The following is a 24,194-nucleotide window of genomic DNA, read 5'->3' as shown; positions in this document are numbered from 1 at the left end:
GGTATTGTTGACAAATATCACCCGATAATTGTTTGAATAGACCACGATGACTAACTGTCCATGTATACTCTCGATATCACCGCTGGTTTCCAGAATCATTTCTGCCTCAAATTTTACAATTTCCGGTGAAGTAGCTGTTTGCGGAATCTGGTTGTTGTCATCCAGTGTTCAAATTTCCTAACGAAGCAGCAGTACCAGTACAAATCTAGACCATCGATCTGCTACGTTGGTCGCTGTTACTTCATTCCTACTAGCTTATCAGAAACATGCTGCCATCATAGGTAATGCAGTTCAAGTTATCGCGTGCAGGCTCATTAGGATTTAATGAAGAATAGACGTGTAATTGGATTTTATGTTTGCTTCTCAACGCAGAGCATGTAGTGACCCGTTACAGCTATCACCATGTACTACGTATTGATGGGAGTGGTTTTGCTTCTGCACCTTTTAGTCTTCGTGGCTATTTGATGGCAGAACAAACACAGTCATACAGTGACCAACTATTTCAACGCAATTGGAACATAATTGTTAGTTAGCAATTGGTAAAAATGATCGAGTGATGTGAAGGGGGCAATTAAAGTCATCACCACGCAGCACTTGGAACTTAATGATATCCATCAACATTTCCTGCGTATTTGAGCAATTAGAGATAGACCACGGCCTCTGGTTAAAATATATATTCATTCTGCTACAACATGATAATAATAGCAACCTCCTTACTTAGAATCATTGGCTAGCATGCTCGTATTGCTATATCAAATACTCAGTTCTCTAGCTTCTTCTTTGAATCGAAAAATAAAGCAACTATCATCACCACTTACCAATCCGTTTCCCCATCCTCTCAAAGTTTTGAGGCACCTTCTGAATTTAAAACAGCATCGAAACGATTATTAAGCCAACAAGTGGCATAATCCAATACTTGCTGCTTCTCTGGTTCGTTCCAAAGACAGTGATAAAGTCCCACAAAGAGTTTGAGTTCCTTGTCCTTATTAGCAGCACGACTCATAAATTCCTCTACAACTTTGACACTCGTGACTTTGTCCTCCGTTCCTTGTAATACCAAGAGTGGAACCTTGCAAAACGTGCTATTTGAATCTTCAATTTGTTCGCTACTTTGCAGCCGCTTCATACCCAAACCAACCTGAACAGCCATAAGAGTAGTAAGATTTTCCGTGACGTTAAGTGGATCGGCCATGTAATCTTTATAAAACTCCGGATCACGTGTCAAGCCTTCAAAATTAACTCCAGGTACCAATCTCGCCGTTGGAAAGATCCACACTAATGGTTTCGAGATAATTTCCATCATTCGAAGAGCAAAAGTATATTCAACAGCAATAGCAGGAGAAGCTACTATACAACCTTGAAATTGGTGTTTTCCTGATAAAATTGTGTTTAAAGCTACCAAAGCCCCAAACGAAATCCCCATGATAATCAATGGCGGGTTACTAGCTGCATTCGTTAACATTTTGCTATAGATGATGTCTTTGGCAGTCGTTATAAACGTATTTGTGTCATCTATAAAATATTCAAAGTCAGACCCGTGAGCACGTAATCCCGGCTCTTCACTTGCACTTTGTCCGTGGCCCAACATGTCATACGCAATCACTCCATACCCATTAAGACACAAATGCTTATAGACGTGTGCAAAGCGCAATGAATGCTCCCCAATACCATGTAGAAAGAGTATTACACCACGTAAAGACACTAATCCGGGTGGAAATGCAGCGCAGTAAAAGAGTTGCTGATTACGCGCGTTAAGAAAATGATCATTTATGTAGCGCTGATCATCTAGACACGATGCTTGGGCAGGGGGTGATGACTTCATGTAACCAACAGATCAGTGAGAATTTAACATACAGTGTGCCGTCATTTAATTAGATTCTTTCACTATTACTATATTTTCATATTAATGCTACGATGATATAGCACTCATCATGATATCAATCATATTCAGATTGATACGGTGCTTTACTTTCACAACCAAAATTTGGATGGATTACCTCACGCTTTGCATAAACGTTTGCACTGGCATCAGTGAACACATTTGGCTTAAGTATGGTTGATTGAGAAAATTCAGGTCGCTCTAACCTTAGGATGTACATTGTTCTTGTTGTCGTGTCATATACTGTTTCAGTAGTAAAGTGACCTGTTTTGGATACAGCAAAAAAAGACCCAAACTGTCATTTCGTCACTACCATCCAGTTATTGTCAAGAAACTTATCGACAGGAAGGAATTATAGGTCCAATGTATTGCCTCGATTTACTAGCGACCGCATACATTAAGCTCGCGACATCTCTTCTTCCAAGTAGATTCTTCTTTTTCTTCTTCATTTACGTCATTTAGGATAGTAGGACGGACACCCCTATACATCATCGTCCATTCATCTTGTGCATAGAGTGAACACTTAGACCACCACGTTATGTACCGTGTAGTCCTACATTGTTGGAACGAGCACCAGCTGGAAGGCTATGTACGTCTTCTTAGAAGTCGTCGACCGTCAAAGAAAAACGTGATAAGGTCTACCCTTCAAGCTATTCAATCAAAGGTCCTCAATCTAAAATTATTGACCTGCTCTGTCGCTGTGGTCCTAAGTACAGCAAATTTCTATTTTGTTCTCAAGATCCTAAAAAACAAACGTTTCAATGCAACCGTGTTCCGAAACGCTATTTCTAACGGACGACCTAGTTTGACAAAACTATCAACGTCGCGACAAGAGCCAAAACAGCTGCGAAATAAAGCATGTTCAAGCAGATCGCCAGCGAAAATCTGGTTTTTGGCTATGTGGCCACAAATGTACTTCAAAAGCTCGGTGTGCTCTCTGGACAGCATAGGAAGAATAAGTTCTTGATACAACATCGAAGTGGCAGGTGGAGAATGGCGATCGATTGGGGAACATAGCCGTATTTTAAGAACTTGTCTTCGACTCCACGCTTCATATTTCAATTTGTCAACTAGATCACAAGTCTCACATAACCCACGAATAATCACACGAAGATGCCGATAGAGTGGTTCCGAAGCCATCGACGTTGTGTCCATATTGACACTGAAGATGAAGACACGTGGTCGCCAACAGCTTTCTCTGTCACTCAACAAAAACCTCATCAAACTACGCAACGAAACCATGATATTCATTCAAAGAGTCATAGTCTACGCTCCATTATTGGTCTGGGCGGATCCGCGCAACTCGAGTCGGACGCTGAGAAGCGACGTCGGAAGTTGTACCAGACGAAAACACATCGTCGATTTACGATTCATGGACTCTCATACGAACATGCTGACAAAGCAAAGTCGAGCATGAACGCCAGACCAACTGGATCTTTGCTGCCCATGGATGTTTCTGCATCGCCTCGTCATGAAAATTTGTTACGGAATCATTTTCATCTCAATTCAACTCGAGTGCGTAGCCCACCAACGCAGCAAATGCTGCCAAATTCGCGAGAGTCGCACCCATCAATCATTTTCATTGACTGCCCTCCATAATGCTGTACAACTGATAATATCATGTGCGAGCATCGGTAGGAAGGCTAGCAAGAAGTAATATAGAAGAAATATTGAATGCAATATAGAAGGACAGAATAGGAACAGCACAATCATGCGCTACTTTATGTAGAAAATTGGCGAATGCTGGTACTTGTAAACATTGATCGTTGAACTACGAAATTAATAAAAAACAATTTAAAAGTTGATTTTTTTGGTCTCGTATTGCCTCAAAGCTACAAGTACCTGTGTCGATCATAAAGTTTAGCCTCTCAAGATAGACATCAGCTCCATCTACATTTTTTCACCTTAATAAGTGTGGAGTAATTGCATGGTTTCGGATAATAAATTGATAGTTAAGTGCCGAGAATACGTGCTCAGGGGTCTGACTTTCAATAGATTGCAGAGCGTTAAAAACGACTACCAAAGTCACCATTTACAGCAAGATGTGACCCTCCTCCAGTTGTCAAGGGTTTTTGGTGGGTCTAAACATGATTAAATCAGAAAAGCACCATTTTGGTAGCGTCTCCTGTCATTGCTGTTGAATATACTCTTGCTCTTGAATTATAGAAATCGTCTCAAAACCACTCATGTAAATGCGGCGCGATCAGTACCAGGCGTCAATTTGCTTGACACGTGATTTAAGAGTTTGAATGATTGTACAGTCAATCCATTTTAAGTCACAAAGAACTTCGCCACCATCAGCAAGGTAGCAAGCAGCTCGAGAGGAACGGAGGACAAAGTGCGTGTGTGAGAGTCGTAGAGGAATGTATGGGTCGTGCTGCTAATCAGGACAAGAAGTTGGAACTATTTTTGGGACTATGATACTGTCTCTGAACGAACAAGAAGCAGCAAGTATTACTTTTTTCCCAGTTGTTGGCTCAACGATCGATTTGATCTTATTTCGAATGCCAAAGCTCTGAGAGAGCGGTGAAGCAGGGGTGTATGATGATTACCTTACTCTGCCACTCGACAGAAAACATGGAAACTAAACTTGCTCCTGCCTGGAGAGTGTTGTAGATGGATCTTGATCAATGACAAATGAAAAGAGTGCTGACGTCAAGAGTTGTACCGGTGATAATGACACAAGTGATTTTCTGCCGCGAGTCCCACACCCAGAAGTATTAATAAGTGAAATAGTCTGGATGATCTCAACATACTTTCGCAGGCTAACGAAAGAACCGATAGCTAAAAGAAGTGACGAGCTGAAGATGTTTGAAGAGTCAAAGAAGGTGATGCTTGACATTCTTACAATACTTGCAAGGTTCATGGAGATCAAGGATACAAAAAAGCATCAATCACGACCAAACGACCAGTGCAATAAGCTCATCATCTTTTGAAGCCGCAAACATGGAAATGACACTGACATTGATAACGGCAGCACCACCACTCCACATCTTTTTATATGCGACCCGACCACAACTATCGTCATCTGTGCCTGGGCTTGCTCGAGTGAAGCAGTAAGGGCGTTGTTAACAGCAAAGATCAATAAGGTTCGGGAATTCAATTATACTAAGAGATAAGTCCGTGAGTTAAATATTTGATGCAACGCGTACAAACAACGAGAGTATATCATAAGCGGTGAGGTGAAGACTGTCGAAAGAAGCAGCCTACTATTAGAGTACACTGTCGTATTCTAATCCGGATTGCAAGACAATGTAAATTTACGCTGCAGTGTGTAAGGTGAGCCGTCGCAATTAGGTAGATTGGATATGTTCGGAGAAGATGGCGAACGTCTTGAGTACCGAGCAGGACAATTTTTTCTACGATTGTTGCCGTTGTAGTTTATAGCTGATAGAACCCCAGAAGCTACGGCTGATTAAACGGATAAGAATTTTACGATGAGGAGACATATGCGCGTAGTGCATAAGTAAGCTTCCCGAACCAAATGGAAGCGGTACGATCTCTAGAAATTTGGATCGACCAAGGGCAGAATACTCCAGCAAGACTTAAACATCTTTGTGGACCTGTATTTACTGTTCTGTCTACCGTTGGGTACTTGTCGTCAATTGTAGCATTTAAGTAGGAGGACATGGATAATGATCGTGGCCAACGGATCGTTTTCACCGAAGAGCAACAATGCGAACGATTTTGGACGCATGCATAACATCAACGATATGCTTGCTCATAAGAGCTTGTCTTTTTGGCATGGACAAACGACATGAACGTTTACATGACTCAAATCCTTGGCCACAACATCGAGCTCTCTGATCAATTTATTACAAGTGACCTTGTTCAGTAGATTTGAAAAGTTTGCGCAATAATTCGCGTTTCTTCTATGTTTTGGATATGACATGCGCATGTTATTGACTATAAGACAAGCATCAAGGAACCGAATCAGCTTTTGTGGTGGTGTGATCGCTTCTGGTGCAGTCACCAATTGTTGAAGCAGGAATTTGTCATCCTTGAATTAAAATCCTGTTAGGCGACGCCAACCGGCTGAAATGCTGCTATTGATTGACAGTGATGGTATTCGTGCTGCTGTCAAACATTACTAGATAACGCAAGTATATTGAGTCCGGACAATGAGATGGTGCGTGCATAGGTGAATTGAGTATCGCAAACGATCGCACCTCATCAACAAGAAACGATGCTACGTTTTGCCCTTCATACTGAATATATTGATTATAACAAGCGATTAAGTATGACAATTTTGATGATTCCAAATCCCAAGCGGTCTGCGAGATCGTTTTGTGTGACGCTTTCGATTACTTTCATGTAGAAGGGGATACTCAACAAATGAAAGAAAGACAGAGAGTCTCGTCAGCGTGTCTTATGAAAAGAAAAGAAGCGGAAAACCTCATGTTTGTCTCTCAGAAAAATTGCAAAGTTATCGAGGTCTTGTGCTTTTCTAATAAGTAAGCTAGGTAAGTTGATGTATATAACGACTACTTGGGCTTTTTACATTCCCTTGACATCTTGCATGGCCAAAAGTGGTTTTGAACAACGGTGACGACGGCAGTTATCTTTAGGGTTTCAACGGTAATTGGAATAATAATTTTCAAATAGCTATCTCATTTAGACGTTACCTATTCGACTCTGTGTCATCGAGCTAAACTACACCATACGGATTTTTTTTGCTCTAGCGCGTCTACAAAAAGTAATTGCCGAAGGTTTTATCAAAGCTCATGTGAAATACAATTAAACACAGATGCTTATACTATGTCTGTTTCCTTCTTAATTACATCAAGTTCGGATGTTTGTTGGCAAAGTAATAAGTGTGCAAGGACCAGCGATTCTGCAGACTATGATCTCAGCATACGAAAAACGGAGTGGCTACTAGAACAAACTTTTCCGAAACCACGCTTAAATGTAAAAAGCTTGCCAATATCGCTCTTTGGGCTTTCTTGCTCTTTGTCGAGTTTGGTAACATGAGGTGCTAGTTCATCGATCGGTCGACGAGGGCTTAATGAAAAGAATACAAGATAATCTTAAAGCATAATATGAAGAAAAATTAATCCCAATTCTTTAATGGTGTGGTTGACACGCATTTTGCCCTAAATATGTAACAGTACACATAGTGCTTATCGGCGAATTTTATGATCACAAAAATAACACAGAAGAAATCAAGTGCATACATTATCCGACAGACTTACATTCAGTGTGTAATCGAGCACCTCTTGCAGTATATTTAAATGACGTGAATTGAGGTCAACGTACCACTTCAATTGGGTTGTCGTCCGTCCGCTGGAATTAAATTTTGAAGGATTCGCAGTTACTCCGAACTGTCAGCTAAAGAGAAAGCTTCTTATTAACAATAGTAATAGTATTGGGAAATCAGGTTAGATGAGGTACATAACCTGTAAACATAAACTTTTGAAAGTGCTTCAAATTTGAGAATTAATTCCTATACAGATAGGCAGACTTGATTAAAATTTAGCAACCTAAAAAAGAGCGTTATAGAAGGATAAGCGCGTATGCAGACTATTGTTTTGAATTTACAAGTACAATCAACACAATAAACATCAGGATACCAGGTTGGGACCAATTATGCACTAGCCACTCGCGATGCAAGCGGGATTTTGCTACTTTTCATTGGAAAGCAATCTGTTTGTCCTCATGAAAGACTAAAGTCATTATTTGTTCCTCTGCTCAATACATCTATTCATAGTTCTCTCCTTATACAGCATGAGTCGCTTTAATTTCAATAGGCGATTGTACGGAATTCACTTAAAAATCGTAGTAGTATCAGTTGTGTGTGCGATTCATTTAGATTATTAGCTACGTGGTGCTTCTACAAAAGTTACGAAGTTAGCAGTAGAAGGCTGTCGACATTGCAGCGATTGATTACAATTCCAAATACCAGTGAATCATTATTGTTTCGAGCTGGCTTTCGCGCACGTCCGCCCAACCAGTAACATAATCGCGACACTGGTACCAGCCGTACCACTGGCCCAGCCTTTCACGATTCCCAGCAAAGATTGCTCGTAACATTGAACAACAAGTCGTCAAACCTTCTGTTCAACGTCTGGAACACCGGATGCTTAAGCAGAAATGAGATTGGGAATTCATGAGGCTAGGCGACGAGGGTACTCGAAGTAGCACCAATATTCGGGCAGTGCTACTGTCGAGCTTGATGCTGAATATCCTGCTTTAATCATATGACCTGACTCAACGATCTGCTTGCATGGGACACAATTGAATGGAATAGAGGCCAAGCTTGACAACGTGTGCATTATACTGTGAGTGAATTACGACAAAATGTTACTGAAACAATAAGGGTTATATGTTTACTCTTCGTGTGGTATCTTCTTTGATGATCGACTTCTGAATTGGGTACGTCGACTGCAAAGCTAATTTTGAGTATGAAGAGAGCGCAAGTGATGAGCGCATTTGGATTTATTTATCGGATGTAACCTTTTAACTTTTAAGTACATATACCCTTTTGATTAAAAAGATATGTGTATACGCTCTTATATGCTCTATATACTATCCTGGCCAAGACTCCATCGCTATCTATAACACATCCAAGTGAGCTTGTGGGACTCTTGTGCACTCTAAATTTTCGCTGGGTTTTCTTGAAGGATGAGATATCGACACACATCTGGTTTGTTCTTCTTGTATCTTAAAGCAACGTCATTGTTCAATAATGCCGAGTTTAATAATGTGACGATGCTCTTAGAAATTCCCAGCTGTCCTTTTCATGTAAGCACAATGCTATCTGCATCTTTCGCCAAATGCATGTGCTTTGCAAAGTCGTGATGTTTAGTGCGCCAATTCGAAGTTCTTCGAACAGAAGCTAAAAGAGATCATCGACAAGACTAAAGTGTTTCGAATAAAGACGGAAGTACTTATCTTGTATGAAAAAACGACAACAACCGCCTTCATGTATAAAAATGGACTTAGCGTTTCCTGCAATAATCAATTGACATACGACTTCCATTGCTACATGTAGAAGCTACACATTGCGACCATTACCCGATTAAACATTTGACCTTGAGTCTCTTCTTCGCTCGCGGTACCTCTACAGAAGCTTACAGTCGCCATCCACCGACTGTGAGGGCGTCACAGCCATCACTCTCCCATTTGCCACGGGATGCGTCATACTTCGGAAAGTTCGGCACCGGTCGCTGCTGCAGTGCTTGGGACTTCAGTGTCGTCGTCGAATCAGTCGATGGTGTGGAGCAAGGTGCGGCTTTCGGACAGCGACTTGTTTGCGCGGGTTCAACGCGTTGAAGTTCCTGAAAGGTTTGTGGACTTACGGCGTCTGTCTTCAAAAAGAGGTTGGAAACATGTTCGAATGGGCAATATGGACATGCAGTTTCGAGAAGTCCATGCTTCGATCAATGTCCCTCCGTTTCAGACACGGCAGTGTCAAGTGGTTGTTGGAGGTGAGATCAAAGCGAATTTGTCAGACTTATTATCGCTACTGCGATGTCCAACCGAGAGTGAAAGCAACTCGGCATTTCGAGATTTATATGGCTCTCAATTCATTTACAGTTCGCTGGTACATGCTGTCCCTTGTATGGAACGAGAATCACAACCGGCTTCTGCAACTCCTGGCCAACAACTCACAGTTCGTACCGTATGTTTTGTACACAAACGACGGCTCCAATCTTTTCTATCGCGAAGATCCGTTGGTCCAACTTTGTCGGAATCCGGAACTTCAAACCATTCACAACACCACGCTGAGCACAAGAACGAGCAGTGTTGCTTCATTGAACTATTAACGCCTACGCAAAAAGGAATTCAACTAGCTTTTTGTACTTTAGATGCAGCGGAAGTATTGGCGGGCAAAGCGCCAACTGAGTGTGTTGTCGCACTGCATCCGATTTCCGGCTGGTTACTTGCTGGGCCAAATCCTGATAACCCAGAAAAACTTCAAATCACCTATCAGGCTGCGTTTTCGGGAAATCTTCCCGGAAATTGTGACTTAAATACAGCTCGAACCCGACTCTTAAGCATCGGCAAGAGGATCTGTCGATTGGAAAAGATCCTTCGACGTCGCCGTCGCTTATATCGCCAGCAACATATTGCCCCCGGAAGACTCTGGCAAGCAATTTTAAATCCTTTTCGAAATATTGGGCTGGCTGGCTCAGACCAAAGAAACTCAAAAGGGACTCATCACAATTGGCACTGCATTGCGTGCACACAATCGTTTCTTCCCACAATACGCAAAAACTGGAGTCGCTGTGACTTGTGTGCGTACCGAATTTGTACGAAACCACCGTGTTGTACGCAAGAACGAGTCGCTATTTATAATCGCTATGTCGCACCATTACTTGTATGCGCTCGATGCCGAGAATGTATCGGTGAGCGCGAAAGTCTGAACCGCGGCGACGGAAATCCCGTGGTTAGCACAGGTGAAGACTGTCGCTACATTGGAATTAGTCTACAATTCAAGGGTCCAGAGAGTGAACTCGAACCGGAATTAGAGCTGGATCCGTCAGGACGGAGCGTCGATCGTTGGGGATCGATTCATACGTCCAGGAGATCGAGTACTGCAATGCGAAGAATGCGTAGAGCTTATTCGGACCCGCCACCCCTTCTTGGTTTGGCCTTGTCGAGCTCTGGAGAAGAAAATAGATCTTCAGCAGCTGAAATTGTAATGGATGTGATTACGAAAAACTAAACTGCACAATTCAAGTAAACAATTGAAATGTTTGATATAAATTACGATTAACTTTCCGTGGATTATTTTGTCATGGGATCTTTCATGAAGTCTTTGTGTGATGATTAAGCCATTATTGCTGCAAGCTAAGAAGATAAGAAAATACTTCAATGGCTCTTTATCTGAATAGAAATTTTTAGTTTGTCTAACGATTGTGTCGAGACTGTCTTCACTTCTCTTTTCGCCAAGGTTTTAAAGTTTCAAACAATATGTTCGATTATCGCTAAAATGTTCTCGTTATATCCAAAACGCCAAATTGTCTCTTCGAAGCCAGATCGTTAAAAACACACAACTTGAATTGACGTTACCGTCGTTGACTCTTTGCGATAACAAAGGGACACCGTAACGACCGACAACATAACTGCCACCGAGCATTCCCGCTAAACATTTGACCGTTGGAACTTTGCCGTCAAGAATGCACTGATTAACGTGAATAAGTCGTTGGATGTGGAAACAAGATTACAGCAGCTTCTTCCAATTTATTGTCAGCAATCTTGTGACTAAGTTGAGGCATTATAGCTAAAAGCTGAAGTGAAGGTTATGGGTATCCTATCTGACAGCTGGGTATTAAAAAAATCTAGTCATACTTCTTCGTTAAGTGTGACTTCAACACCGACTGTAAAGAGCGACCTCCTTAATCCAGTCTATACCTTTCGAGACAAACAAAGCCCACGTCAAAAACTTATAGAAGAAGACATTGCCTGCACATCCACAGTAGTGACATGATATTCAGAGTTTTAGCTAATACAAAAGTGCAATGTGAATTTCGTACAATTTTACAATATTGTGTTCTGCACGATTTACAAGTCCAAATAAAACGTGCGTGAGCCGGAGCGCCATATGCTTCACTAGCAACAAATTAAAGAATACAATACAGTAAAATCAACAGTCGTCACCATAGCGATTCAGTTGATTCTACTCATCGTGAAATGGGTGGTATCACTGACGCTTATTCGTATTCAATACATAAAGCGATACAAAGAATTTTAAATAGCACTGCAATGAGGGTTTCGTGAACCTCACACAGAAATAATATTCACTCTACGAGTCTACGTTAACAAACAGACGGATGATTGGTTCGTGTGCGATAAAACAGGAGTTGGCTCAAGTTAAAGCACTGCACTATGGATGTGACATACATCAGAAACAAGGTAATAGATTAAATTAAGTTGTTTTAGTTTGGTAACAATAATAGCAATATGCAAGGAATTTTGAATATGACATGATTTAGACTTACTATATACTACAATAAAAATTTATGTTTTATACATAGCGTAAGGAAGCACCCTTACATTTTGGATTCCGCATCCGAACCGTCACTGATTATGATATAACGAACACTTTGGTGCTTCAGAGCGAGATGTAGATTTTAGATTCGTACTCCATTACACATTCCCTGTAACGCTCTCTTAGCTATTGCGAAAATGTAAATGCTCAGTTTGCTGTCGCTGCGCTTGATTAGCATCCTCACCACCTGTAGCTTATACTGCTTGCTCTTAAGAACCTCATTTGCATTGAGGTACTCTCTGTAGTATGTCGCAATTCTAAGTAAAGCGCTGTCCTTGTAGTAGACTAAATCAAATACATTCGAAGAGAGGCAGCCAAAGTCTTAATTGAATGGAACGATCAAAGTAGCGAGTCTTGATCCAAAACCTTCATCTCTAAGATATATACGGCGAGGCCGTTAGCTAACTTAATGGCGCTTCCTATGCTCTCTCTTCTTCAACACATACTAGGTAGAAAAGTGTCACGACACCCCGCCGTAAAGCGAACGATAACAGCTTACTGGCTAAGAAAGCTGAGCTTGCTCGACTCCACGGGCAAACGTAAAAAACTTTACAGATCATCATATCGCCATTATATATTTACGCAAGCAGGATTTGCTTGTCGCACCGGGGTAGAACCCTTACGCGCCGCGTTCTGCTTACATAAATTATAATCTCACATGCTACCACTCCCCAGGAGTTCTATCTGCACTTGAATCAGCAAACGGTAAATATATTTAGCTTAAGTAAGGCTGTGCTTTGGGTACTGAGTGCAGGCAACAACGTCCACGGGTAGTTTACTTGGTTTGCTCATCGGGTGAAAAGACGCGCCGCCTCACCCGTCTTGAGCTATGCAAGCCAACTTTTGTGAAGCCAACTTTTGTAAAGCCAACGTCCGACTTGGTCCTAGTTCATATTTAGACTTTGTGAAGTTCAATTCACAACGTGGATATTGAGGTGGGTAGACATCACCTCAAGTTATTGCTGACAAAAACTACGGCTCTCTATGGACTAGCCGTTACAACTACCCAACAAGCCTTGAGCTTGGAACAAGGTTGGACTTTTTTCGCTACTGGAATGACGCTGCACTGGGCCACTCTGCCTTTAAACTCGCTTATTTAAAAGCGACAACGACGCCAGGGCTATCCAGTCAAAGTGGGACCTCAAACTTCTTTTAAATGTAGAATTGTGAGTGGATAATTCCTTGCTCATCAAACCATGCGAGCGAGGGTTGCTTTCGCGGTGGACTCTCGTGAGCGCTCTACACCATGATAACACGTTTTGTTTCTCTGTGCGGGAAGACACACGGATAAGTCATTTTGGGATGCGCTTCCTGAGCTACGTCATTTCCGAAATAGGTATTGTTTGGACTGGTTCGAAACACCGGAATGGATCACAGCATTATCGCAGTCGCTGCGCAATCAACAGCTCAAGGATGGTCAAGACAAAACTCCGATACCGAGTGCTTCCAATCGAACTGTCTCGCAAAAGTAGGATAATTAGGAGACTCGCGGATTCTATGAAGATCTTAGTAAATGCTCGCATTCTCTTGTGGTTGTTAAGAAAGTAAACTTTAATCTTTTGCTAGGCCCTTTTTATAATCAAAGCAACTTCGTTATATTTTCAAAGGAACACGGTGGCCAACCAAGCCATTTGTGCTAGCGTTATGGTTCCTGTAGAGGTAGACACTGCGGTTTTAGACACAGACTCAACTTATGATAGCAAGCGCATCCGAAAGTAGAACATGTCAGTATCAGCAGCGCTCCGGAATTTTGAAGAAAGAAAGTAAAGTGTCGGCATGAACACAAAAGATCCTAGGGTTAACGTATGAGGGAATTCCCCGCTGCATTTGCTAATTGACTAAAGGATGGTCCAATCCCATAAAGAACAAAGGAACAGTACTTTCTCGTAACTCGTTTAGGATGGGAGCTTCTGTCAAATTGGAAATCCGGAAGGGTTTAAGGCTCAGCAAGATACCATTGAGCCTTTGCCGCTTATGACTTTGCACACTCTGCGTCTTGTATCTAAACAGATTGACGGGGTCGCGCAGGCAATGCGCTTCCACCAGCAATTGGTTTCCTTCAAATATAGCGTTTGGCCTGTAACTTAGTTAGTAAGCTCGCGAAGCAAATCTGTGTTGTTTTCAGCATGAACTTAAGGTGGTGAGCACTCTCCTCAACCTTGACGGTTAATTGCAAAGTCATCCATCAAACCATGCTACAGCTAAATGCCTACCTGATTGAAGGGGTCGTTAAAGGAGTGAGGCGACGTGCCTTAATTCCATAGTACGTGAATTGTGTCATTTACTCTTCCGCACTCGCCCAGCGCTTCGTACCAAGTGTAATGTCTTCCAGAAAAACTTCCGACTACCTGCATCAGTGCTGTTTATCAGGAAGATGTATCACCTCTAGAATGGCAACATGAAGGATCAGAAAGTCCTTTCAAATTGACGTTTGAGCGTGCAATTTGCTTTCTATATGTTCCGGCGGCCACACGCCTTGCAACGGCGCATGCACTTTAAGCGAAATAAATTCAAGATCGCGACAATATATAGTATAGAAAAGTCCTACGATGTTTGCGCTTGCAGAAGTCTTGGTGCGCTGAATAAAGTCCGAATCACTAGTAACAACTGAGTCTTGCCTCCAGGCTGTTGCGCGTACCACCCTCCATCATCTAAAATGATTCTCGGGCTGCGCAGCATAAACAGAACTATGGCAGAACATAAACAATGCATCAACGTTGAAAGATGATAGAAGATATAAACATAGTTGGAATAACTTGGACATATGCCTTCGGAGAAGGCGCGTGTGCTGGGTGGAGACTCGACGAGTCAATGTGACCGTACTCCCCGCTGAACACCTCGGCAATTAACCATTTTAGTTTGCATGTCATCGACGGCGGGGGCTATGCCATTCTTGATAGATTGAGTCGCACGCTACAAAGTGCAAATGGGTTGAGGCGGCTCCTAAAGTGGTTAAGTTCGTAAGAATTTGCATAATGTAGGCGAATATTACTCGTGATGTTTTCCAACGTGTGCATTCTTGTAATGAGATAACATTTTCTATGTTGTTGAAAGTGTACGTGTCCTACATTAAAAAACAATCGAAAATAGAGCAAATATTGTACTAATGCAGGTGCACACGCATTATGTCTCGTAAACCTTAACAAAGTAAAAAAGTGCTGTGGTCAAGTACCATGATCTATAGTCATGCTACGTACTCAATTTGGATGAGCGTGATGGTACTCTGAATGTGGAACACCAGTTAGACACATAGACTACTAGCCTGACGCTACGTATCACGGAGGAATATATGTAACAGATTGTAAACCATATATATTAAGAACCATTTGAGGTAGACACAGGTTCCACCGCTATTTTTTGAAATAGGAGCGGACTATGTACTTCGTACTGAGATTAATCGTCGGTGTGTTACTTAATGAACCATGTGATAGTCAAAGCTTCCTGCGCGCAAGGTTTGTTGCAAATTTCATTCGGATAGCAGCCCATGTGCTCAACTGACCACCCCATCAAAATCGCCCCCACTTAATATCACAGGTTGTAGTTATCATGGCCCTCCATCATTATTCTTTACCATGTTTTTTTCATAATCTTTTTTATGGCTTATGGGCAATGGTGTGATCTGTACTTATCAAAACAGGTTAGCAAATTCACACCAACAAGTTGTAAACTTCGTTTGAGACACAAATTAAAATCGGCCCAATCCATCAGGCCATCTTGGTTGAAGAGTACCCTCGCCCCAGGTTTGATTCGCTGTAGCTTGATTCAAAAGAAACAATTCTCTTGGGTTCAGATTTATCCTCATCAGGAGCCGTACTCCACAACCTATAATAGACATAAACCTGCGTGAACTTGACAAACACAAACCACACCGTAAGCTTCATTTTTAACTGCAACGCTTTGGCTCATGTACCGACAAACGACCAAGATGGACGCGGCGGTCGTGGCTGATATATAGAAAACCTTATGGGATAAGCTATTTTTTTGATAAGAATGGTTGAGTTGAATCTGTGAGTTCCGATGTGCCACCTTCGTATTTGTGAATTAAATTGCATTCCCGTATTTTATCAAAGGAAGCTTCTTAGTGGCGTAGCACCCACATTCAGATCGTATAGCAAGATGACTATCCCTATACTCAATCCTCAAAGGAGAGAGTTGTAGTGGTAGAGCTCTTTAGTAAAATCGGTACGTGATTAGCTCACTAGCTTGACTTGCTCAAAGAACAAACATAAACTAAAGCAAACCTTAGCAATGATATTAACATTAATTTCATGCTGTGAATATGGCTTTGGTCAGTCCGATTCGACAGATATACTCGCTTCGATGCGGCATAGCCCTCGGACGTTTATGAGTGAGAGCGAAACGTTTTACGAAAATGTTGCTTCGTGTGCACTTTCTGCCTTCAAAGACCACAACAATTTGAACACCCATCTCAGCTTTATCAGCAACGGCCATATTAAACCCTCTATGAAAACTTGATCTTTGATACTGAGAGGGCTCGAAACATAACTCATTCAATGTATTGCAATTCAAAATCATCTAACATGTACATAAAGGTCAATAAATGCTCCACCTTGCAATATAGTAGTAGCACAACATTTAAGTCATGGATGGCTCTCGCCCTCGCCTCTCGATTGCCAAGCCTTACTCGTACTCATGGGCCTGCTGATACAGCTACCAGCTAAATCACGGAGAACGTGTTCAAATTTCTTGTAATTGCGCTGAAGATCGAATCTTTTCCATGAATACGCGTCGAATTGCTCCAAATGTCCCATTACGAGTTTGTCGGGAACATCATTGTCAGCAAAACGTTATGACGGTGGCTTGAGTCACCCCTGAAACTATTTCATCTCATTGAAACAGAAGGTGACCCAGCATTTTTAGCGGTGTTGGGTCAACTGCACGACTTACGTCCGGTTGGCTGGTAGAAAATATCGCGATATAGATTGCGTTAGCCCGTATAGAGCACGATATGTATTCGCATACTTTGAGGTGCCTTGGACTGAAGCCCAATCTTTTGTTTGATGTGCCCGTAAAGGCAAAGGCACAACTTAGGCTCCCAAACTGTAGACAGAACATGGTGTCTAGAGCAACTGCGTTTAATTAGACTGTATCTGCCATCAGGAAACGCAAAATTACCATTTCGGTTGTCACCTGCATCTTGCGATAGTCTTTTTGAATTTTAGCCGCCATAGTTGCACACTTGGCGCATTACGCCCAATCTTAAAAAAATCATTGACATTCCCGCGAGGTTTAGCAAAGCTATTATGACTTCGTCATCAATATCAATCTCCCACATCCAAGACCGAAACGACCTCGTATTGCTGATCGAGCGCACGATATATCAGTCAAACCAGCTCAAGAAAACTGTGATGCAATAGTAATGACTGGGAGCATGTCTCTCTTCTCTTCACGCATGTTCTTGAGGTATTTACTTAGTTAGAACCTGCTCAAACAAATATAAGCGTGGATTGCGACTCGAGATAATTGTCACAGATAGAAACGACGACAAAAGTCTATGTCAAGGATTCGCTAAGCTGCATCCTCGCCAGTGACGGTGTTGCTGACAATACCAACATGATTTAATTATCTACAAAGGCTACGATGCCAAAAGTAACGAAGCGTCCCGTAATCTTCCAAAATAAAACTTCATACAAATGGTTTGCAATCATTTGCTGGAAATGGCGTGCTAGTAAAAGGCACCAAACCATGCATCGCATATTTGACCCTTGAACACGTCCCTCACGTACACACATTATCACTAACTTATTTGAACATTTTGGACCACCAATACATACCGTTCACTGATCTTGACAATTTTTATCTACCAATATCTATTTCTTGAGATGTTTAATCCGCATCACATATTCATAGAGTACAACCGCACGTTGTGTTCCAAGCCAATTTCTGCTATAATGCAGCAAATATTTAAACGAGGAAAGAAGCGGTATATTCGTACTTGCAACGCTCAAATATAGTGATCGCAGTGCTCAATCATATTTGCTTTCGACAGATTTCAATAGCGCAGCACACATCATGTCTGACTCTTACGCAATCGATACTGCAATTATGTGACAAGTACATGAGTTAATTTAGCTCAAACTTGGCAACGAAAGACATAATCCATTGCCCGAAGGCACACTGCCAAAGACGACGCATTGTATCAACAGGAAAGCTATCCTTTTTCTATAGCAAAAGGCTGTTCCCGGACCACTCACGGTATCTCGAGCCATGTAATTAAAATGCGCAGCTTCGCAAGCGCCTCTCAGAGATAACCTTAAGAACAGAGACATCATAATACGCTTGAATAAAAAGTCAAATCACCACAGCCATAAACGATCAGCTGAATCAGTCACGTGAATATCGTTCTTTGCCGGCTCGTCTCGTTTATCAGTACAGAGTCCATCTCTACGTATAGCGGAACGTGTTCATTGGGATCATCAGATTAAAACTGGTAATGTGGGAAAAGAAATTCTGCTTCTAAGACTCCTAGACGTTTAAAAATCCACTTTTACTAGCTTCATCGAGGCTTATGATTTGGCGCACCTGTGTTATCAGCCCAAGGTACGCGGTAATCATCCAGCAAACGAAAGGAATTCGGTTTGATTTCAGGTTCGAGTTGGGTCGCTGGTCTAACTTACACAGACTTATGGGTATGAGCAAAGCTGTCGCTTGCTTGAACCCGAATTGTGGGCGAGCTCATTTTGTCGTTCGCTAATTTGATTGAACATGGTGTGTTTAGCTACAAAATGGGGAGGTTGACGGTCTTTTACATTCGGTGCTCAAGCTGGGTCCGTATCCGTTTAACACATGAGTGAGAGGCTTGGTATAGCTTTCGTAGCCTCACGTGCGATCGTATCTCATTTGGAATATTCAATGTAACTCAAAACCAATTTGACTACTGCTGAAAGGGACCCGACAAAGCTAGAAATTAACGTCGTCTCTAGTCTGAAGGCACTAAAAATTGCCGCATTAAATATAGACCAATCGTTTGCATCAAATTGAAATGTGTCTCACATACTTTAGCGACCGAATGTTGCTTCCTATCTCTCAGCCATATAATACAATCGCGCGCTTTGCGTTTTGCACACCACGCTTAATCTTCCTGAAAATCTCATTTTGCAATGATATGTTATCGTAATGTATTTCTGCAAAAAAATCAGTATCCACAATCTCCAATCACTTAGATTCGCCGAATTGTGGAGGTGTCAAGGATTCTAGGAGTAAGCGTAAATATCAAGCTATAGCTGTCTCAAGCTCGTTGAGGCGTGTAACACGGTATTGAGGCATAATTAATGACTTGAAGCTCATTGCTTAAGAATCGCGGTTGCTCCGGGGAGGTGCTTTGGATGATGCCCAATTTTACGCAGTTGATGGGCTCATTTTGGCTATTGGGATACGGGTGGTTTGCTGTGCACATGTTCAACCTCGTACCTAGCGCCTTAAACAAAAGCAGTCTACGCCGCGCTGTAAAGTACTAACACTTTGACTTATCATTGAAAATGTTGTCATTAGCAGCAGCAAGATGAGCAAATATGCTTAATTGGTACACAGAAATCTCAGTCCGGAATTTTCGGTCAAGAATATGAAACGTCCATACTGATCTGCTAGCACTATGCTGGGACCGTATGGGCGTCGGCATATGAGTAGTGGATTTGTATCCGCTACCAAGTTTTTCACGTGTGAACAGAATCTTTAGTTCGGTGCACATACTGATTCGCCAGTCTATAGCACTCACTGAGCCAGACGGCATTCTTGACTGAGAAGAATCAAACAGAGGTATCGTAATGGCTAAGCAGATTTTGTTTTTGCGATCGTCGTCAAAACGTACAGCCATACCAAGCGGGCCCGTGTTATAAATAGACGAGGAGTTGCGGTACAAATACGCTATTTGTTAGATATAACGATATAGGATTAAGGCCAATTTTTACACGAAAACAAGTATGTATCGGGGTTGCACAAACCCTGGTTTACAGGGTGGATGGTTTGACCACATAATGGTGTGGCTACACCTTAATATGAAGCCACTACGTGGCGGGACAGTCAGTAGTTATGCCCTTTGATTAGTTTTACTAGTCAATGAGCAAAACCTACAGATTTAGATTTGGGTATCTCTGCCGCAAATAAGACAAATGAATACAGTTTCTATTTTAAGCGAAAGGGTACAATTGCCCTGGTTAAGCTTTTGGGTGCTCTTGGAGGTAGCAGATTGCGATCCGCTACTCTCATACTGGTTCTGGCATAGAACGTGATATCGGTAACCTTAGTAAGCTTTCTCAAAGCAAAGAGCTACGGCAGCCTCGCTGTACTTAATAGCTCCAGGAGTTAATCTACATCTGAGTCGTTTCGACTGATTTGTGTGAGAATGGAACGATTCTTTTATTTGCCCCAGGGCATGCAGACGGGCTTAAAAACATGATGTCTCTGCTTGGCCTTGGGGGCTTACAACATCTTGCGTTACAAGGACCTGAAGCGATAAGCGTGCCTAGAGGCGTTTTCGGGCTATGAAAACGCTCTGCTCGAGCACATAGAGCAGAAGATGTCGGCGTCTACTGCGTCCCATGACGCCACTTTTGACGACGGATGAATCCTCCCGACTCAGGCCGCCATGGAGGACGCCACGAGGGAACTGAACGCACGAAGTGGATCTTCGATCCTAAATATTCTCTCGGATCAATACTATAAGTCTCCAAAGACCCACCGTCGATCCAACATTCGGTCTGAGATGTGCATCATGAAATCAACCTGTTTTCGGGAACCAAATACTACAAAACACGCCAATGGCCTCTGCCCAAGGATCAGTGTGACGTCAATGACGCGTTCTTCCGTGTGAAGCACGACTCAGGAATGCTGCATGAGAGCAAGTCTCCCTCATTGGACACCCATGTTTTTGCCCGGTAGCCGAATGGCAAGTGACGTATCGTTTGAGTCACAATAAGCTGAACGCTGCCACCATTCCGGCACAAACACCGATTCCTAGGAAAGATTTTCTCCAGAACAACATGGTTGGATGTACAAAGTACAGTGCACTCGACTTTTCGATGTGTATTGAGGGCGAGTGATATTTCGCTGACAGCGGTGAGTTCTCCGAGTGGCAGGCTTTGGGAATGGCTGATGATGTGTCATCTCCACCAGCAACATTTCATCGTCTTGTGACGCAGTTGTTCAGGCCCCACCGGGCATATGCACAGACATACTTCAACGACATCTTCACCCACAGTCATGCGGGGCCGGAAGGACGAATGAGGAAACCACATTGTCCATTTGAGAGCGGTGTTTGAGTGCATGCGCACGAATAAGCTGTATACTAATGCAGATAAGTGCATTTTTGGCGCTGAAGAAATCCCGAAAGCGTGGCCTTCGAGCAAATCCCGCTATGGTCAAGGCCATAGTGAACTGACCGGTTCCAAAGAACCAAATGGACTTGAACAAGCGGCTTTGCCTCCTCAACTACTTGCACAAATACAGTGATATTTATGCGGAAATGGCACACCGTTGTCGAAACTCCTGAAGAATGATGCGGAATGCTGTTCGGATACCGAGCATTGGAAGACAGCCTCCTTCATGCATCAATACTGGCATTGCCAGATCCCGATCGTTCTTTTAGTGTCCTCTGTGACGCTTCGGACTTTGTTATCGGCTGTGCACTGCTACAAGCAGACGCCGAGGGGCGAGATCGGGTGATCGCGTTCAAATCTCGCCAGCTTAAGGAGGCGGAAAAGGACTCAATCCACGACAATGAATTACTTGCGATGAAGTATGCACTTGTCAAGTTCAAAATGCACCTGCTCGGCTCAAAGCCGTTTGTGATCTTTACAGATCATGCCTCTCAACGTACTGCAACTCAGTTGCCTCACCTCTCGCACAGAATGGCCAGGTGGCTCTACTTCTTTGCAGAATAAAAACTTCAAGGTGTAGTATAAGCCAGGAAAGCAGAATGCTTTGGCAGATGCGTTGTCAGGCAGACCAGATTATGAACTTACTCATGTACGTTGTCCATCACGGATTTGATCCGCGCCGCGTTCACGCGTGGTGATTCGTGCGTAGCGCTTCTACTGGCTCTCGAGAGGAAACAATTCGGAGACTCGGATAAGAAGTTGTGCGTGCACGGTTGCACCGATGTTCGTCGAATACTGCTATAGCACCGACTTGACGGATGCCACGTATTGTTGTTTCTCGTGATAAGAAATTGAAAGATCGGATTCTCTATGAGGCCCGTAACACCCCCACTTAGTGGTTATCTTGGTCGTGAGAAGACCTACAGCTCTGTGAGTTGTTAATACTGGTGGCTTAAGCTGTACAAATGAACTAGCACATATGTACGCACGTTCCAGACATGTCAAAGAATGAAACGCTCTTAAATTCGGCTGCGCCGCATGCCAATTTGCTGGTACTCTCTGGTTGTTGGCAGTGCATGAGCTTGGACTTTGTGTTTGGCTTGCGGAAGGACTCGGCGGGCAACACGGATGTCGTGGTCTTTATCGACCGTTTAGGCAAGATGGCTCATCTTGCGGCGGTGCTAGACGCTATCGATGGTGTTGGTACAGCGACGCCGTTGGTGTGTCGTGTTTTCTTAGAACATGAACCCCCGAAGTCAACTGTCTCTTACAGAGACACACGCCTCACTGGGAAGTTGTGGCCGACAATCTTCGGGGTACTGCGCAGCAAATTGACTATGCTAACGGCGGCCAAACTGCAAAATGATGGTTAAACTGAGCGCGTGAATCGCGTCGTTGAAGATGTCCTTCGCAGCGTCTGCGCTGAGACGCCAAGCCGCTTGAGCGCCATGCTGCCACTTATCGAGTTCCCTCTAAACAATGCAGTGCATGCGTCTATAGACTACACGCCGCTCTATGTTGGCGGGCTCGTTTATCCTTGCGTTCCGCTAACGCTGCCATCTCATGGCGCAGGGCTTGGTAGGGGAGAAATGGCCAAACGACTTGCTGATGTCAGCCATCTCACTGTTTGTAAAGTTGTGGACGACTTTCTGTCTACCAAACTGAGTGTATTACGACATGTTGCGATGCGATGGCTGAAAGCCAAAACATACAGAAAGAATATGCAGACAGAAGAATCAGAAAAAATGTCGAAAACTTTGGGGTCGGAGACCTGATTTTATCAAATGCCAAAATACTTCCTACACATGCAGTTTCTGCAATTTTTAGGCTCCGTCCATTTTAATATCGTGGCCAAGCAGGGCGCTGCGTATATACCAATCCTTTTGAAACGGATGCGAACCTACCCGGTGTTTTATGTGGGCTTGCTTAAGTTTCGGCGTAAGTGAACGCGGAAGCGTTGGCGCCGAGGCGGCAACCACAGGCGCTTGACCACCCAGAAGCTGACTCAACAAATCATTCTGAGCACGAAGTGCAATGACCTCCATCTCCAATGGCACCAGGCGCTTTACCGTCGCACAAAGTGACGCATTTGTCTGCTCAACGGTTAGAAGCCGCTCCGATAGAGAGCGATAGTCATCAACGTGAGGCAGTCATTACACAAAGTGCTTCATGCTCTCGAAGTCTTCCGCACAGCGGTATGCGACCTCAGCAAGATGCTCAGGGGTATCCCGATGGTGACGGACCTTGTTCTCATGAGCTCGAAGAGCGTTGCGAGTCATTGGATGGTCATCGACCAAGTCGTCATCGTCCACCGCCGACTCTTACCGACGATAACGGTGGCGTTCACTATCACGTGGAACGTCTTGTGGGGCGACGTCGTTGATAGGGTCAAACCCAATATTTTGTGAAGTGGTGGGGATACCCAGACTCCGAGAGGTGGGAGAGTTTGGGCTTTCACTTCGGCAAGACTGCCCACCCAGACGTCGTGGACGCTTATGATCAGAGGGATCATGACATTCCGCGTCGACCTACGCCCTGCACTTCTCAGCAAAAGCCAGAAGAAGCAGAATGATACAAGTTGTGTCTGGCTCGTGTGCCTTGGGATAGCGTCAAAACACGTTATACGAAAGCGTATCTACCACAACTAAACTTCATATTCTACCTCAAAAACGAACCCGACAAAGAAGGCCAACCATCTTGTAAAAGGCGGTTCGCTGACGATGTTGCCGTCGCGTAATGTTGTGTGGATTGTGTGGAACACATAGTATTTGTGGCAAAGAAATGTGTGATCACTACTTGTCATAGACGGGATGACTTTCTCCAGATTCGCGATAGCAAACTTGCTTGAAGCAAATCACCATATATGGTAAAGGCCGAAGCGCCACACACCACGTATAGTGGCCGGTTTTATTCCTGATGAAGGTGAATGAGGATGTTTTACAGCCTTGAAGGCTTTTTCTTCTTTCGTGACCCTCCACCATTCAAA

General features: G+C 43.2%; 7 protein-coding genes across 7 annotated transcripts; 3 read left to right on the top strand and 4 right to left on the bottom strand.

The window, feature by feature from the left end:
• Positions 1 to 838: 838 nt before the first annotated feature.
• Positions 839 to 2,328, bottom strand: PHALS_03743 (serine protease family; the record flags this gene model as incomplete). Its single annotated transcript, XM_024718017.1, has 4 exons — positions 839 to 1,816; positions 1,998 to 2,022; positions 2,086 to 2,143; positions 2,223 to 2,328. The coding sequence occupies 4 exons, from the start codon at positions 2,326 to 2,328 to the stop codon at positions 839 to 841; spliced, it is 1,167 nt and encodes a 388-aa protein (XP_024583457.1).
• PHALS_14962 (uncharacterized protein) lies at positions 2,327 to 2,990 on the top strand. Its single transcript, XM_024718016.2, has one exon. The coding sequence runs from the start codon at positions 2,418 to 2,420 to the stop codon at positions 2,844 to 2,846; it is 429 nt and encodes a 142-aa protein (XP_024583456.1). The 5' UTR covers positions 2,327 to 2,417; the 3' UTR covers positions 2,847 to 2,990.
• A 2-nt stretch (positions 2,991 to 2,992) lies between these two features.
• On the top strand, positions 2,993 to 3,478 carry PHALS_03742 (uncharacterized protein; the record flags this gene model as incomplete). Its single annotated transcript, XM_024718015.1, has 1 exon — positions 2,993 to 3,478. The coding sequence occupies one exon, from the start codon at positions 2,993 to 2,995 to the stop codon at positions 3,476 to 3,478; it is 486 nt and encodes a 161-aa protein (XP_024583455.1).
• Positions 3,479 to 9,011: 5,533 nt separating this feature from the next.
• PHALS_03741 (uncharacterized protein) lies at positions 9,012 to 10,547 on the top strand (the record flags this gene model as incomplete). The annotated part of the gene is made up of 1 exon (XM_024718014.1): positions 9,012 to 10,547. One exon carries the CDS (start codon positions 9,012 to 9,014, stop codon positions 10,545 to 10,547), a length of 1,536 nt encoding a protein of 511 aa, XP_024583454.1.
• Positions 10,548 to 16,103: 5,556 nt separating this feature from the next.
• PHALS_14963 (uncharacterized protein) lies at positions 16,104 to 16,720 on the bottom strand. The gene has a single exon (XM_024718012.2). It carries the CDS (start codon positions 16,407 to 16,409, stop codon positions 16,140 to 16,142), a length of 270 nt encoding a protein of 89 aa, XP_024583453.1. The 5' UTR covers positions 16,410 to 16,720; the 3' UTR covers positions 16,104 to 16,139.
• Position 16,721: 1 nt separating this feature from the next.
• PHALS_03740 (uncharacterized protein) lies at positions 16,722 to 17,063 on the bottom strand (the record flags this gene model as incomplete). Its single annotated transcript, XM_024718011.1, has 2 exons — positions 16,722 to 16,934; positions 17,010 to 17,063. 2 exons carry the CDS (start codon positions 17,061 to 17,063, stop codon positions 16,722 to 16,724), a joined length of 267 nt encoding a protein of 88 aa, XP_024583452.1.
• A 601-nt stretch (positions 17,064 to 17,664) lies between these two features.
• On the bottom strand, positions 17,665 to 18,924 carry PHALS_14961 (uncharacterized protein). Its single transcript, XM_036407144.1, has one exon. It carries the CDS (start codon positions 18,164 to 18,166, stop codon positions 17,963 to 17,965), a length of 204 nt encoding a protein of 67 aa, XP_036263399.1. The 5' UTR covers positions 18,167 to 18,924; the 3' UTR covers positions 17,665 to 17,962.
• Positions 18,925 to 24,194: the final 5,270 nt, after the last annotated feature.

Source organism: Plasmopara halstedii (assembly GCF_900000015.1).
Source record: "Plasmopara halstedii genome assembly, contig: Scaffold_2386, whole genome shotgun sequence".
NCBI lineage: Eukaryota > Oomycota > Peronosporomycetes > Peronosporales > Peronosporaceae > Plasmopara > Plasmopara halstedii.
The sequence above is the reverse complement of the archived record's forward strand: the minus strand, read 5'-3'. Positions and strand labels throughout refer to the sequence as shown.